The sequence below is a fragment of the Bombyx mori genome, chromosome 6, assembly GCF_030269925.1.
Source record: "Bombyx mori chromosome 6, ASM3026992v2".
NCBI classification, from domain to species: domain Eukaryota; kingdom Metazoa; phylum Arthropoda; class Insecta; order Lepidoptera; family Bombycidae; genus Bombyx; species Bombyx mori.
The window spans coordinates 4,728,494-4,745,767 of record NC_085112.1 but is presented as its reverse complement, the minus strand read 5'-3'; the positions used below and the strand labels follow the sequence as shown (position 1 = coordinate 4,745,767).

Below are 17,274 nucleotides of genomic sequence, written 5' to 3'. Positions count from 1 at the left end.
TAAAATGAGAACAATACCGATTATTTCTTTTTTGGGGGTCTGTACTTTGGTATGTAAGAAAAATCACTATGTATGTATTTTTATTGCTATTCTGGCTTTTCTGGCGGGAGTTCTGCGTTCTGGATTAAAGGGTATGACGTACTTTAAACAGTGTAATTGAGAATTCGACGCCATATCCTAAAGAGGGTGGAGGCATAATACCAAGTTATCCACGACCTCGTGTCTGTCTAACATCCTACTACATATTGTCTATCTATCCACAGCAGATTTTTCTTTTTCTTTCTGGATATCTTTGTGACCACATTTTTCTTTGTTAACAGGCATATAACCAGCGTCTAAATCAATCGTGCGGTAAGTTTGGTTTGCCTATAAAATATCTATTTAAATGAAAATATCGATATATCCGCCGTAACGTCAGCTAATTATTATTAATAATACAAGTTTTTCAGTTAAGCATAGCTTTGTAGTGTGTGGTTTTTTTTAGTTTATAATCCATTAAGGTCATGGGTCTGTCAATTAGTTACATGATAATAACGCTACCCACCTTAAGGCGTGAGGAACCACCTCTTCCTTTCAATTGCATTGGTAAAATACCCTGCCCAGTCTTCCAATCGAAATGTATTCCTTACGACTCGATAGAAACAGTTAAGATAACCACCACAGGACAGTTAATTCGTCCTTATTAATGATACAACATCAACTTTACGCTGATTTTCTTATTAACTAAAATACAGTGCAGCAATATCTGTTTTGTCGAATAGACAGTCGACAATTTAAAATTTTATACGACGCCGAATGTTTTAAATTAAAAGAAGACGTAAAAAATAAATTTAACAAGTAGTTCTTTGAATTTACCAATGCATAATTTTGTAAAGTGAAGGATGAATTGTATGATCTAGTATTTGTTCTAGAATGCGGCATAGAAGGTAAGAATCGTCGTATAGTCGGTGGTTCGACGGTCCAACCCCACCAGTATCCTTGGTTGGTAGCTTTGATGTTGGGACCGAAGCTTCACTGCGGAGGAGCTATCATCACCGACATACATGTGCTGAGCGCTGGACATTGTATTACATTTGGGTTTGTTTCCCTTTAAAATGTTTATGAGTTTGACTAAAATTTAAGTAAAATTTTGCATAAATTACTGAATTTCTAGGATGATTCAGATGATTAAACTGCTGTATACTCGGTAAATCAGGGCGACTAATTAAATTATTGAAGCGATCAAAATCAGTAAGCGTATGAACAAGGCTCAGTGTCATTTTGTTTCTGAATATATCTTTTTTTCCTACCTAAGCTGATGGTCTAGAGAGACCATATCAGCGTAACCCTAACTAGAAGCTGAGCTCACGGGGCTCAATGACGATGTTGCTAATACGAGCCCTAGCAAGAGCCGTGCATCGCAGAATCTACCACCGGATCGGAAACGTGACCTACTGAAAAGATCCGGCGAGAACCTCAATAGGCTTGAATATATCACATACTCTGTTGCTGTATGGTTTGTAACTGCTGATTTATACTATGCTTAGTCGTTACTCAGCAGTGATGATCTCAATGAGCGATAGTACGAACCACAAAAAATTTGAGGGGCTATAGGCTTAGCTGTTTAGGGAGGACAATAAATTATAGCCATCAAAAACTTACACATAGTAATTCTTTATTGTCAAAAATAAAACTCATATGTTTTTCCTTAAAGTTCATGACTGACGCAATTTTTTTTCGGGCAGAGGTCCGAACCTCTTACGAGGTATCCGTGCCTAGGGGACGCACGGCGTATTCTTCACGGTCTGCAGATGTTGGAAGCAGACCGCGGGCCCAAGGATATAACCGACTCATAGTATAATCTTTATAATTCTAATTGCTATGTTTCCAGAGTACATTACCGTGACCTTAACGTGTTTGTGGGTATGCACGATCGCTTGGACAACAACCGTGATGAGTTACGTATCAAAAAGGCTATCAAACATCCTAGTTTTACTTCGAATGCAGTTAGAGACATCAATGACGTGGCGATACTAACGCTTTACAAACGTCTAACGTTTTCAGAAAAAGTTCGTCCCATATGTTTGGCTACGGAAGGTAAAAAAACAAAAATTAACACTATAAAAATATTCTTAGATTTTCGAAAATTGTGGATTTGGTTTTGGTTTCCAAGTAATTTAAATCACTGTAACGGCTTAATTTTGCATTTATTCGGCATTAGGTTTTAAAAAGATTTTCAGGCCTTTTTTAACGCTAGCTATGCTAGTTAGTTTCTACTATGTACAAAGAAACGTGTATTTATAAAAAGCCGGATCCGCAGAATTGTACCCGTCTTAACGGGACCTCATTATATAATTTGATTTTTTTTAATAATGTTTAATAACTACGGAACAAAAGAGTTGCTAATCTACGAAAAAATGAATGGTGATTAGATAATAAATGATCGTATTAATGCAATAGCAAATTAGTCATGTTTTCAAGATCGTCAAAAAAACAATTAGGTTAATTCGATTAATCGGATCAAAGTGCACACTCGTCGCTAACCGCCCGTGAACTCAATTTGAGGAGTAAAACTATGTCAACTATTGTGTGTTTTAAATATCTGTAATTTTTTTAAAATGTATAATTCGGTTAATATTGAACAATATACAATTTTATTTTTTTGTAGAAAAAAACACTGGAATATGGAATTGAATGTGGTGAATAGTACATAAATAAAAAAATAAAAATGTTTATTGTTTGTGTTCTAGAAATGGATTTCAAAAATACACCTATGACTGTGGCTGGGTGGGGAAAGACGAGACAGGGAGCTCTGGCATCCTCCAGATATTTGCTTGAGGCTAAAGTACATTACGTAGAGTATGAAAATTGTAGAAAATCCTCCATTTACAAAAACAATCTCGTCAGTGACACCATGATGTGTGCTTACACTAAAGGGAAAGACGCGTGTCAGGTATAATTGAACTTAATGGTTTTTTTATAAAGAAAATTTCGTCTGGGTGCGCAGATAAACTCACTATCCACGTAGTATGAAGTGGTTAGAATAAAATGGATGCCGCAAAACCAACTATGTAACGGCATGAGATCAAAATATCAAAAAACATTTCATTTAAAAAAAAATCGAAAAATATTTAGACGCATAGGTAATGAATGATATCATTTTGATTAAATTACGAAATAAACAATTAATTTAATTTCTTTTAAAAATGTTGTTAATGTTCCAAACTTAAGCTTTTATAAGAACGGAACTTTGGTATCGGAAAGTGTCAGAAATACAGATTCTTTTTTTTTTATTACAGGGAGATAGCGGGGGACCTTTGTTTGTAACTGATCAAAAGCGTAAAAACAAGAAATGGTACCAAGTTGGTGAGTTTGATTTCAAGACAATAAATATTTACAAAATACCCAATCTATTTGCGATTGCTCTATTTTTTTTTTATTGCTTAGATTGGTGGACGCGCTCACAGCCCACCTGGTGTTAACTGATTACTGGAGCCCATAAACATCTACAATGTAAATACGCCATCCACCTTGAGATAAAAGTTCTAAAGTCTCAATATATTTACAACGGCTGCCCCACCCTTCAAACCGAAACGCATTACTGCTTCACGGCTAAAACAGACAGGGTGGTGGTACCTACCCGTGCGGAGTCACAAGAGGTCCTACCACCAATAAATGTGATTATGTCTATCGAATTCGCATGGTTCAATTGGATATCTTGCACTCGTTCAAACTTCAAATACACTAAGCTATTGACTACATATATCAAGGTCTGTGGCAGGACCCATACCGTGATCTAATGGGCTCCGATAACCTTGTAACTACTACAACTTTACACAGGCTCACATCACTCACACTGCTACAAATTCTTCTACAAATTCTACCACAAATTTAAATAGCTCCACAATTTGGGCACTTCCTTCCTTTTCGATCTCCGGGAGTATGATTAGGCGTCTAAATTCTTCTTCTTTTGTTTGTCAGAAGCCCTATGTCCTATCCATTTGCGACTTTATAAATATCTAGTATTTTATAGTAGTTACATGGCGGGAAAGATGATCAATTACATACTTACTAGGTACCGTTTGATTATCTTCTCTTCAATACATTTACAGAAGTTTCTAATTGCCTTGGTAGTTCATTCGTTGTCTATGCAGTACGAGTGTGGAATTCTCCCCCGTGTTCTTAGACTAAATATTCTTAAGAAACAAACCAAGGGACCAATTTCATTACATAAACTATTAATTGTAATTTGCTAACTGTAAAATAATTGCTTGTACCCTATAGCATTGACATTAATAAGTATTCTTGTTTGTATTAGTGTTCACTCATTGATTGATAATCAATGACATGTCAAGATTTAGCTTAATTTTATGTATTACTTTTTCACTATTGTTTTTACTGAATTCGTGAAAAAATAAAAATGTTTCCAAAACAATTTTGATGGCAAATGGAAGAATTCCGTGTAAAAACAAAAAAGACAAAGGTATAGAACTGTTTTGTTTTTGCCTATTAAATGCATTACATACGTGATGCATTTATAAGACTTTATTTATATTTAGTATTAAACTATGCATTATGTGTTTCTAATTGATTTTATATTCTGATTTATTTTTCGATTAACAGGAATCGTATCTTGGGGCATCGATTGTGCAAAACCGGATTATCCAGGTTAAAGTTATTTTTAGTTCATAGATTATTTTTTGTTACTGATACTGTAAACATTTTAGTCAGATATTTGATAACAACAGTAATATTTTCTGATGGTGAGATTACTCGTAATGTTTAAATGGCAAAAATAAGATTATAATTTTTATTTTGAAATTCGTGCATATTTTAACTCGATATAATGGTGGGAAATCAAAATAAAATGAAATTGTTTTCATTTATGTCGACAAGGTCACTTTTAAACTAGGTATTTTGATTTTCCTACCAATTCGGAATGTAGTTTCATCACTGATATCAATTGGCAAGAATTCCAGGGCTTTCTTTTCCAAATCGTTTTCAGTACGTTTATGTTCAAATAAAACTAATTTTTCGGTTTTATTTCGCATTTATGAATGTCATTAAAAAATTAAATTATCTCCGATATTTCGAACACTTTAACTTTTTATGTCGTCATACATGGACGACATAGTCTGTTTAATAAAAATGATTAGGAAGCAAAAGCATCATCGAGCGGTGATCAAATATCTGTTCGTAATGATGCTATGTGGAGCATAAATTTAAATTCACTGTGGTCTGGAGATACAGAAATAAAAAAATAATTTATACAACCAAAATTTATACTCTTCCATTTTATTTCTTTCACTATTATTATATAATACTAGCTGTACCCGTCCGCTTCGCTGGGCATTTAAAATTAATATTATTATTTCTCACCCCCACAAAGATACTCATCATTAACGCCCCCGCAACTGGTGTAGGGTGTCCAACACTCATATAAATATTAGCCTATCAATTAAGTACATGAATTTTCTACATGGATACCAAGTTTCAAGTAAATCAGATGGATAGTTCAGTAGTTATAACGGAACATCCGTAAAAACCAGTGTAGATTTATATATTAAGTATAAATATGATTTTATAAACTTAATGATTTAATACATTTTATGAAAATTAATCATTTTAATCGGGCAAATTTAATATTTTTTAATTTAATTTCAGGCGTATATACTGTAGTGTCAAAATACTTAACCTGGATCAAACAAGAAACAGCGGATGGAATATATTGTATATGAAGAGTATTTAAATTATATATAGATGTGTAAATATATAAAATATTTCTATGAAAATCATAAAATTTTATTCATACGTTGCAATTTCTATAAAGTTTATATGTATAATAATTTTCGATCAACAAATATAGTTTCCTATAGCGATAAGAACTTTGCGTTTTTCCTATAAACTATGTTTTTTTGATGTCATGCACGTCAATTTTTTACATTAAATTCCATATTATTTTCACGGTACACAAATACTAATATAGTTAGATTTAAGGTGATTTAAATGATCCAATAAGATTTATGGATAGCCCAGCAGTGTGGTGAATTCACTAGTATTGTGTACAAAGGCGTGGATAATTTCGTCTTATATCACGGAGAGTGTAAATTAAGTGAACAGTATTGTGCGTGTAGCTTAGAAACGAAGCGGAGTGTCCAATGGATTTCATAAGCATGAGAAGTATATTGAGTCTTACTGTTGTACTATTTTGTTTGGGTTTTCAGGTATGTATGAATAATATGTGGTTGACTCGTGGTTACGACTATATTCTTAAATTACAATTGTATTGTAGGTTGCGTTAGCGCAGACACATGGATGCAGTAAGTGACAACGTTTTTTTTAATACAGTTATCTTATATATTCTTCAAAAAACTAAATAAATGACCGGGATAACACAATACTTTTTTAGTTTATTATGGTAATTTAATAAAGATAAGATCGCGTACTAAAAATCAAACTTGTAAAAATGAAATTTGCATAATTACTGGTGGCAGCACGTTTGGTGTGAGTCCGCATGGATACGTACTACCACCCTGGTTATTTCTGCCTTGAAGAAGTAATGATGTAAAAATTGAGAACTTAGAACTCATGGTCGGTGACGGCATTTCCGTTGTAGATGTCTGTGGGTTACGGAAACCACTTAGCATCGGGTGAGCTGTGAGCTCGTCCACCACAGCAATAAAAATATATATAAAAATATGTGATTAATCAACCTTAACTAGTTCCCTTGATTTTGTTGAATTTAAAATAGATTGACGTCAGAAGAGTCAATATTTTTATTAGCATTATCAAGCACAAAATCTCCAGTATCCAACCGACCATCACTCAGACGAAAAATTATCAATTGTTTTGAAATAACAATTCTTATGCCACCTTACGTAATTGTTTTATGCTCCTTAAGCCGGAATACATGACACGGTAGAGATATAACTGTGGCATTAACCCATCTGAACACACAATACACTCTGATAACCGCTTCAAGTTCGGAATTAGGCAAAATTTGATAGAAATAGATAGTGAGGCTACTATAGGCCAATGAGAGCGAACCAGTCATATGCAAACTAGTTCCAGTTGGCTAGGGTTTTAAAGCCGAGATGGTAAGCACCTCGACCGACTGTTGCTATTTAAGATACTTATTTATTTATCGGGTTACGAGCACATAAGCCGTAACACAAATCCGTAGTATACGCAGGCGAATACATCGCGTCTGTTATATCTTCTTGTGGCCCAGCCGTATTGTGAGGTAAGTCACGGACTCAAAACTGTGTATTGGGCAAGTACCTTATTTTTCAGAGTTTATACAGGCATATGCGTGCTGTAAAGTGTCTTAACGAAAGTCCAAGGTCTGTATTGTATTAACGCTACGTTCAATTTATCGAACTAAGTATGCTTTCATATCAAAAACGGTCACAATATGTGCACAACAGATTTATTTATCGCACTATAGAATACAGGGTGTTACTCAGTAGCTACTGAAGCTGAAACACTTTCATTTTTATTAAGGAAAACAAACTTTGTGTTATTAATAATAATAACTGGGAACTAATCGCGCACGGTCATCCGGCTTCAATTTAGGATTCCCTGCGTTTTTGGACCGTTACCAGAGACTGAATAACATACTTATATTTGTTTAAATGTATACATATATATAATAGACTAGCTGGCCCGGCAAACGTTGTTTAGCCTTATAAATTATTTCTAGTAAAAATAAATAACCTAGATACCAACTGCAGCGCCATCTACCGGGCTGATTTGTAAATCTAAACCATTCTCGAATCTACCTGAAGGTACACAGAAAGTTTCACTAAAATCCGTCCAGCGGCTTAGGAGGAGTTCAGTGACAAACACACGTACAGAAGAAATATATATATTGAGATAATAAACAACAGCACAAAGAGCAAACAAAACTGTTGAACACATAATGCTTGCCCGACGTGAGAATCGAACCCTCGACCCTCGGCGCAATAGTCAGGAGTGCTAACTACTGCTGAACTGCACCACCACGTCAAGTAAATTGTTGTAATCTAATTCTATCAGATTGTTTCGATATGTATTATTAGGTAGTGAAAAAATTTTTCTGTGCACGTGCAGTAGGTATTTATTGTTGAATACATTTCGCAATTCAAAAGCATGCAGATGGCAATAATTATCAAGAAACCAAAATCCTAAGTTTTTTAATAATATTATTTTTTTTAGAATGTGGTAAGGCTTCGGGTTCCATAGTAGAAATGAGGATTGTCGGCGGCCGAAGAGCGGTTCCACACTCCTTTCCGTGGACAGTGGCGATCCTGAAGCAAAAGTTGCTGCACTGCGGTGGCGCTCTCATCACAAATGAGCATGTACTCAGCGCGGGCCATTGCTTCAAATGGTTCAAAAATTGCTAATGAATTTTCATATAATTTAGATTCTGATGTCACAATAATGATTCTATTTGAAATCTTTAATTAAAGAACTCACATGAATTTGCCAATCATGTAATTTGTAGAAAAACTAGCTACGAAAATTAAAATATTAACCGTGAATAATAAAATGACCATAGCTTTAGATTTAATTTGTCGTACCGTGAAAACGTTATTCAGAACCGGAAAATAGTATATAATACGTTAAATTTGTGATAAGAAGACATTAGCTGAAAGGTTTATTGTTAATAGGTATAAATACTAGAATAAAATACTAGAAATAATAGAAACATAATACTAGAAATACTATAATACTAGAAATTTCGTAGTGGTTAAGATTAGTGTGAGCGTTACGCATACTGACCAACGAGCCAAGTCTAATCCTGTATTAAAATAATTATAGGGCAATAATTATTGAAATAAGGATCTCTACGATTTAAAAGTCTGCGAACCTTTCCCTTCCTAAGCAGAAGATGATTAACTGATGATGAGTAATCACCGTCGCACATAGATAGCACTAATGCCTGCGGTATTTCTGGTCATGGATAAATTGCGGTAGATAATTCTTTGCTTTGAGGGCGATTCTAGGGGTATAGCTAAGTCGCTGCCTACTGATTTAATTATTAGTATCTAATTTAAGACATGCGTATTAAAAGAGGTATCGCTTTCCTTCATTTTAAAATACAATACGTATTATATTTAAACATTTTACACTTCAAAACTGACTATGTTTTTGTTTAAAATAAAGGAATCGTGGCTCCTGTTGTAAATTTTGTTCTAGGCTGAGCATGATGCAAAGCCGACTGTCTTAACAGCAGTTAGATAACTAACTATAATTTTTCTTTTATGCAGGGATGAACCCAAAATTATGAGGGTTTTGTTAGGACTGGATCATTTGGACAATATGACCGGAGTAGAAATTCGCACGATATCGAACGTGAAGATTCACGAACACTTTACTTCGACAGCTCTACGAGATGAGCACGATATCGCCATAGTAACATTGAATAAACCAGTTTTTTTCGGAGATAACATTATACCGATATGCTTGCCGAGCCCAGGTAATTTTTATTTGATAAGACAGGCAGAAGATGACACTTGATACTTGAAAATGTCGCTGACCATGAAAAGATTAAATTTATGGCTATCTTGCTTTCCAAACCGGAGCGTATAATTCTTTAGTGAAATAGGCAGGATAAGGGTCAGTCGAACAAAAACCGAGCACCTGTTCTGTGGTTCTTCAGACTTCACGCCAATCGCCTTAGATAGTGTATCCTTGCCAGTCTGCTCCGACCTCAAGTACCCCGGCTGTATACTCCAGATAGACGGCAACATAGACCGTGACGTATCGAGCCGAATAAACGCTGGTTGGGTGAAATGGCGACAGGTCTCTGGAACAGCATGCATGAAAGCCCTTAAGCTCAAGGGGAAAGTTTATAAAACGATCATTAGCCCTGTGCGCTGTATGGATCTGAATGTTAAGCGACGAAAGTAAAGCATGAAAGAGGAGTGCAAGCGGCAGAAATGCGAATGTTGAAATTTATGCGTGCAGTGACAAGAATGGACAAGATAAGGAATGAGTATATCAGAGGAAGTGTGGAAGTAGCCCGGTGATTAAAAATTAAATAGCGGATGATTAGCGTGGTATGGACATGTGATTCGTAGAGAGGAGATGCACGTGACTAGGAGATATATGGAAATAGTAGTGCAAGCTAGAGGGGGAAGAGGTCGACCGAAGAATAAATGGATGGAGTGTGTGAATGACGATATGAGAGAAAGAGGAGTGTGTGATGATTGAGCTAGATGAGAATGGAATAGAAAAATTTGCTGTGGCTATCCCACCTAGTGAGTTAAGATGGAGACAAAGAAGATGAAGAATAGGCAGGATAGTAGTACCAAGCCGTGTGGGCTTTCAACACGTGCAATATTACGTACTTCTAGTAGGTTTCAATTTTATGGTGACGATATGTCTTATAATGAATTTATGATCGGGATACCGTTAGTTAAAGAAGGCCTAAGACTATTATCGGACCAACTGGTGTCGATATTTTATTAGTCTTTAGAATTAGAACTTAATCATTTTTCAATTAGCATACTTGTTAGCCATCGGTATGCAGTAGTACCTATACGCATAGGTTAGTTTGTTTTCATACAAGTGATTATTTATAATCGATTAGATTACTGCAGGTGTGGAGTTTCAATGTTCACGACAAAAACAATGAATTCTGATTCTACATAATTTGTTAAGAATTCTCTTCTGAATATAACTCGTACAGTTACGTGAATTGTTGCACAGAGCGGCTCTAGAACATTGAATTTCGAAAGTTGTTTGTATACGTATGTATATCTGATAGGGTTGATACGTAATCGTAAACATATACCCTGGGTCAGGAAGGTCAAGTGCCTGGGTGTCCTCCTAGATGCATTCTTGAAATTCCGCCCCCCTAAAAAATCAGTCCGCGTCCGTGCTGCGTTTATTCTCGGCAGACTCTCCCCCATGATTTGTAAGCGGAGTAAAATCCCTACAATCTCGCTTTTGCAGGCTAGTCGTCGTAGTTCCATAGTTCGCGAGGAACGTTGACCTATACGACGACCTGAGCCTCGAATCCATCCGGAAACACATGATGTCAGTGTCGGAACGGTACTTCAATAAGGCTGTACGTCATGATAATCGCCGTTATCGTTGCAGCCGCTGACTTCTCCCCGAATCTTGCTCTCGCAAGGCCTCCGGGCCAGCAGTAATCTCTCAAACATAAAAAGGTCACTGATAACGAAAAGTGCTATTCATCGACTTATGAATATTTTTGGTATATTTCTGGAAACTCTAAAGTATTCGAATCACCGTCATAAATAATTTAATAACTATAAAAAATTCGAGACGGAACTGTAAAAATATTTTTAATTATGTCTATAATAACGAATGATTGAATGGTTTTTTTCTGTATATCTCAGGTGCAGATTTTGCGAATAGAATGGGTACAATAGTGGGCTGGGGTCGGGTGGGTGTGGACAAGTCATCCTCGAGAACCCTTTTAAAGGCCTCACTACGGATACTTTCACAAGAACAATGCATGAAATCGGAATTGAAACAACATCTCAAACCAACGATGATGTGCGCTTTCAGTAAAGGAATAGACGGTTGCCAGGTCTTTATTTTTTAATTATTTTTACTCTTGCCTTTATTTGTGTAGACGGCAAGCCCATGGACAACACCACCTAAATGTCACCATCTTGAGACGTGAAAGTCTCAGTTCTAAAGATTGTGTCCAATAGTTGAATTATATAAAAAATACATACATAAATAAAAGCTACCGAAAGTGAGCTACATAGAAAAGTCGATTCTATTTTCCTATAGTATTCACGTAACGAATTACCTATTTTACTTGCACCTATTTTCCTCAAATACAATAATAATAAATATAAAAAAGTATGTACAGTAAATAAATTAACTTATAATATTTACTGATTTCTTTGTAAACTATGCATTCGCTTGCTCCAATACGAGTACATATATTATTTTTTTTTTTTTGTTTAGATGGTTGGACGAGCTCACAGCCCATCTGGTGTTAAGTGGTTACCGGGGCCCATAGACATCTACAACGTAAATGCGCCACCCACCTTGAGATATAAGTTCCAAGGTCTCAGTATGGTTACAACGGCTGCCCCGCCTTTCATACCAAAACGCATTACTGCTTCACGGCAGAAATAGGCAGGGTGGTGGTACCAACCCTCGCGGACTTACAAGAGGTCCTACCACTAGTGAAAAAGTTGATCGAACAAACTACTGTAATAACACGCTTTGGAATTTTCTTACATGAAGATTGTAGATACAATTCAAATTACTACCACTTACCAAGTGAGCCGTGAGGTCGGCCAGCCATCTAAGAAACAAACAAAATGTTTGTAGTTTCGGTAATTCTTATTTAACATTCAAAATATCTCCTAGATAACTGTAAATATATAAATCGAATTTTATTTTCCGATTTGTGTATGTATTTTAAATATTTTTTGTTTTATCAAGGGAGACAGTGGCGGTCCGCTAGTAGTGTTAGAGCCCACAGAACGATACGTGCAAGCGGGTAAGGTTCATTATTGGTTATACTTATTACCTACCTCATACCAACAGGGCGTTACAAAAATTCTATAGGATTCGTGATATTTCGATTTGGCAGTCGCAATGTGTATTGGTGACCCTGCAAACATACATGCCGCTTCAAACGAGATGCCACTCCAGCAGTCGTAAGATGGAGAAACTGGAGAAAATTATTCCTCCAGGCAGCCCCTGTAGTTTCATTTGCATAGGAAATAGCGCGGAGACTGCGGCAGAGCGTATGTTTCTGTACCCAATCATACACGACATCCTAAAACTGAGCACATTGGCTTAAGTCGTAATAATAAAATTATCAGCTAAAGAGATTGATTTTAATCTTAAAAAAGTACTGTTATTCTCGTTTAATGGGCATAATAGTACCTTTTATGTTAATTAGGCATTTTAATAATTCTTGATCGATTAAATTTAATATTAATGAAAGTTTGGTTTGATTGGTTTCTTGTGATCATTTATTTCGATTTATTAATCTCGTCAAAATCTTTATTGTAGTTATAATTTGGTATTCTGCGTATGGGGGTAGACTTCTAGTATCCATAACCCAGGAGAAAATTCTTTCAGGGGTTGTTTTATGTGTAAAGCTTACCATAACTATAAGCATTTATTTACAGGAATAGTTTCTTGGGGCATAGGATGCGCTGATCCAAGATATCCAGGTATATAATAATGAACAATATATGATACGTATATTAATAACGCAAGTTTTTTTGGAAGTTTTTTTTTCCCCGCATAAGTATAAATAAGCTTATGGTCCACGTATTAAGCGGTTGTCGGAGTTCATAGAAATCACAATGTAAATGCCACCTACCTTGAGCATGTCTCTAGCTTAAAACCGGACAGCTGTGTCCCGACAGATAAAAGCAGGTGGTAGTTCCCGTGCGAATACAACTATAATCACGCAAATTGTAATATACTAGTATAGTATACCAGTAATCATACCAAAATATTTTTTTTGCGGGTTTGGTTTTTATTACACGATGTTATTCTTTCATCGTGGAAGTTAAAAAATTGGTACCCACCTGCGGGAATTGCTTACCGCCGTTTTCTCATCACTCGGTGTGAGTAGGACATCGGACGTCTTATTCTAATAGCCATAACGACTTTAAAACAAATGAGTCGACGATGGTAAATTATTGGGTATGTAATTGGTGGTTATTTATTACTGGTGGTAGGACCTCTTTTAAGTCCGCGGGGGTAGATACCACCACCCTGCCTATTTCTGCCGTGAAGTAGTAATGCGTTTCGGTTTGGAGGGGAGGGGCAGTCGTTGTAACTATACTTGAGACTTTAGAACTTATATCTCAAGGTGTGTGGCGCATTTACGTCGTAGATGTCTATGGGCTCCAGTAACCGCTTAACACCAGGTGGGCTGTGAGCTCGTCCACCCATCTAAGCAACAAAAAAAAAAAAATTAAAATTGTCTCCTTACAGGTGTGTACACAAAAGTAAGCGATTATGTGGATTGGATTAAAGAACACTCTGATGGAGCATGGACATGTGATTAATTAAAAAGATTAAATTACATGAAAATGATAAGCTTTTAATTTATTATCTACACTCCCACAGTCGCGGTTGTGCGACCACCACGTGAAATATCAACTTCTTCGAAGACACGCCTGGGCCACTAAACGTGGCAATAATTGTTCGTGGCAGTTCGATTTCTCAGATTTCTCATTAATGTAGGGCCGCGCCATTGCTTTCCCATCGGTGTGTAGAACCGCCAAAGATACTGAAAAATTCAAATATTTCTATTCATATTGACAGGGAGACTATGACATAGTCCGTATCTCATTGACAGCTACTTACTTTTTTTAAGAAGTACCTATCTAAGAACTTTTCATGTTCGACTTTTTAAATGATGGGATAGCAACGTGTTAATGAAAAGTCATACCGCAAATTTATTTGATATGGCTGAGCAGCCATTCATTCCAGTTTGAAGGGTGTGAGTGTTGTGAAATAATGCAAATAAAACTTGAAACTGACGTCTTAAGGTGGGTGGTGGTATTTAGTTTTTAATGTCTATTGTTTTTTTTATTGCTTAGATTGGTGGACGAGCTCAAAGCCCACCTGGAAGTTAAGTGGCTACTGGAACCAATAGACATCTACAACGTAAATGCCGCCACCGACCTTGAGATATGAGTTCTAAGCTCTCAGTATAGTTACAACGGCTGCCCCACCCTTCAAACCGAAACGCATTACTGCTTCACGGCAGAAATAGGCGGTGTGGTGGTACCTACCCGCGCGGACTCACAAGAGGTTTTACCACAAGCTAGACCGGTAACCACTTAACGATATACTGAAGAAATACTCCTTTTATTTAAAACTCGTAAAGAGAAAGCGCACCTAAACAAGGAATGTGGCTGCTGGAACGCTAAATATACCTATTAGAAGAAATCTGACAAAAACATGAATCGCGCTAATAACATTTTGCTTGGTCCTCGATGAGGAAACTTACAATATGTCAAGCAAGTTCCAAAAATAGCATTGGGACTGTCAATATATCTAGTGAGACAGCCATTTTTTTTATTCTCGTTTCATTTCTAGTTAGAAATATATTGTCCACAAGGTGAATGTGAAAGCAGTAGGTATACCGCAATAATTTGCCATGTAAACTTCATACAAAAAGTATGTTAAGGATAAAGTCTGAAGTTCAGCTAGGAAGGAACTGCCCTTTTTTCTACCTAAGCTGATAAGCTTGAGAGGCTATGTCAGCGTAACCCTAACGTGGTGAGCTTTCGGGGCTCAAACCAGGAGGCGTTGCTAGCACTGGCCCTAGCAAGAGCAGTGCCTCGCAGAATCTACCACCGGATCGAAAATGCGACCCACGGAGAATATCCGGCAAGAAACTCAGTGGGATATGTCTAGTGAGTTACTTTACTTGCCGAACCCTTCGTCGCGAGCGTCGAGTTCGACGAGAACGGTGACCGGAAAGCACCATTAGGGGATCGGGAGGATTCGAAATGACGTGTAGGGTGACGTCGACTGTTTACCATTTGGTCCGCAGGATCGTGTATGTAATTTCCGGCGACGACAATGAGAGGGTTTTCGTATCAGACTGCCTACTAGTAACGTCAAGTACATATATTTAAATACTCTTTCCAGGTTTGTTTACGCTAATTTGCTTGCAAGTGCAAGTAATCAACTCTGAGAGAAAATGCGTCTGCTCTGGAACATAATACGTAATTAAATATGATGAGGGATGCATGGGGTTCGATTTATTCCGACGAAATCGATTAGAAAAATTGTATTAAAATAAATTTTCTACAATTTTAAATTAAACTAACTTCTAAACTTCTAAAATTTTAAATTAATTTTTGAAGTCGTCGTGGCCTAAAGGTTAAGACGTCCGGTGCATTCGTGTGTTCGAATCCCGCAGGCGGGTACCAATTTTTCTAATGAAGTACGCACTTAACAAATGTTCACGATTGACTTCCACGGTGAAGGAATAACATCGTGTAATAAAAATCAAACCCGCAAAATTATAATTTGCGTAATTACTGGTGGTAGGACCTCTTGTGAGTCCGCACGGGTAGGTACCACTTCCCTGCCTATTTCAGCCGTGAAGCAGTAATGCGTTTCGGTTTGAAGGGTGGGGCAGGCGTTGTAACTATACCGAGACCTTAGAACTTATATCTAGAGTTGCGTGGCGCATTTACGTTGAAGATGTCTATGGGTTTGATTTTTATTACACGATGTTATTCCTTCACCGTGGAAGTCAATCGTGAACAATTGTTACCTAAGTACGTATTTCATTAGAAAAATTGGTACCCGCCTGCGGGATTAGAACACCGTTGCATCGCTATATACGAATGCACCGGACGTCTTATCTTATAGGCCACGACGACTTCAAAATGTGTGTGAATGTGTTGAAACGCGAGCTACATGGTAGGCGGAGTGAGGGGTGTAAGGTTTTTTTCGTTACGGAATTTCATGATTCGGTCGCCGCGCTCAAGGCCCGCGATTAAATCTATGCAATAGCTTAAAAATGAAAATGAAAATCTTTTGTTTATAAGTTTCGTTTTATATTCACGCTCTTATCTTTTATTCTGTACATCTATTTTTAATATACTGTTTAAGTTATAATAAGGGGCACTTCGTTTTAAAACGAATTCTAATCAAAACAAAAGCTACGTAAATTCCTGTAACTTAATTTAGTTAGCTACCATTATCCAATAACTGTATTAAATAGTGATAAGTTGATGATTTTAAGGTTGATTTTGAATTTTACTGATTTCATAATCTTGACACTTTCACAAAAAAAGCCTATGTATCGTTTAAACGATTTTTTTTAAGTGATTTTATGACTTGGTAGCTAAGACCTTTAAGCCATGTCTTATTTTAATTTACATTCTTATTTTTATGAAAAATGATAATATGGAGTGAAATGAAATGGAAATGATTAATTTGAGACGTTAATCAACTGGGATGAAATTAAATGAAATGAGATGATATGGAATGAAATATAATCTTAGTAAAATGGTGGTCATTTACTAAGATTTTTTCAGTGGACTTTTTGGAGGATCCCGAGAAGTTGCGTCCAGCGGCTTTGTTTCATTTTCCCACATTTGTGCACTTTCACAGATATTAGACAGTTAATAAACCACCGTTATTACACATTTAAACCTGAAGAAACACTAAATAGACAAAATAAAACAAATTACACAACTTCACTCCTTGCGTTCCCGCCAAAAAGTCCATCGTTTAAACGATTTATCTCAGTTCCATAGATTATACGTAAACAGTTAAGTTCGTTCAATCTTGTTCGTAATGTTCGTTCTTCATTCGTCT

At 36.4% G+C, this 17,274-nt stretch overlaps 1 protein-coding gene and 1 long non-coding RNA gene across 3 annotated transcripts; one reads left to right on the top strand and one right to left on the bottom strand.

Moving 5' to 3' along the window:
* Positions 1-272: 272 nt before the first annotated feature.
* LOC100301507 (male reproductive organ serine protease 2) lies at positions 273-14,019 on the top strand. Of its 2 annotated transcripts, XM_012694106.4 has the most exons (12): positions 273-351; positions 912-1,077; positions 1,871-2,076; positions 2,730-2,932; positions 3,279-3,345; positions 4,603-4,647; positions 8,176-8,347; positions 9,231-9,439; positions 11,331-11,524; positions 12,400-12,457; positions 13,098-13,142; positions 13,918-14,019. In XM_012694106.4, the coding sequence occupies exons 2-12, from the start codon at positions 995-997 to the stop codon at positions 13,989-13,991; spliced, it is 1,356 nt and encodes a 451-aa protein (XP_012549560.1). In that variant the 5' UTR covers positions 273-351; positions 912-994; the 3' UTR covers positions 13,992-14,019.
* LOC110385938 (uncharacterized) lies at positions 14,006-17,151 on the bottom strand. Its single transcript, XR_002431191.2, has 2 exons — positions 16,650-17,151; positions 14,006-14,215 (listed from the first exon to the last, which is right to left on the bottom strand). It is a non-coding gene; the product is annotated as an uncharacterized LOC110385938 (long non-coding RNA).
* Positions 17,152-17,274: the final 123 nt, after the last annotated feature.

Coding starts and splice junctions, on each gene's coding strand:
- LOC100301507 (XM_012694106.4), top strand. CDS start 995: ATGTTGGGACCGAAGCTTCACTGCGGAGGAGCTATCATCACCGACATA. Junction 11,525..12,399: donor AAGGAATAGACGGTTGCCAG/GTCTTTATTTTT, acceptor TGTTTTATCAAG/GGAGACAGTGGCGGTCCGCT. Junction 13,143..13,917: donor CGCTGATCCAAGATATCCAG/GTATATAATAAT, acceptor GTCTCCTTACAG/GTGTGTACACAAAAGTAAGC.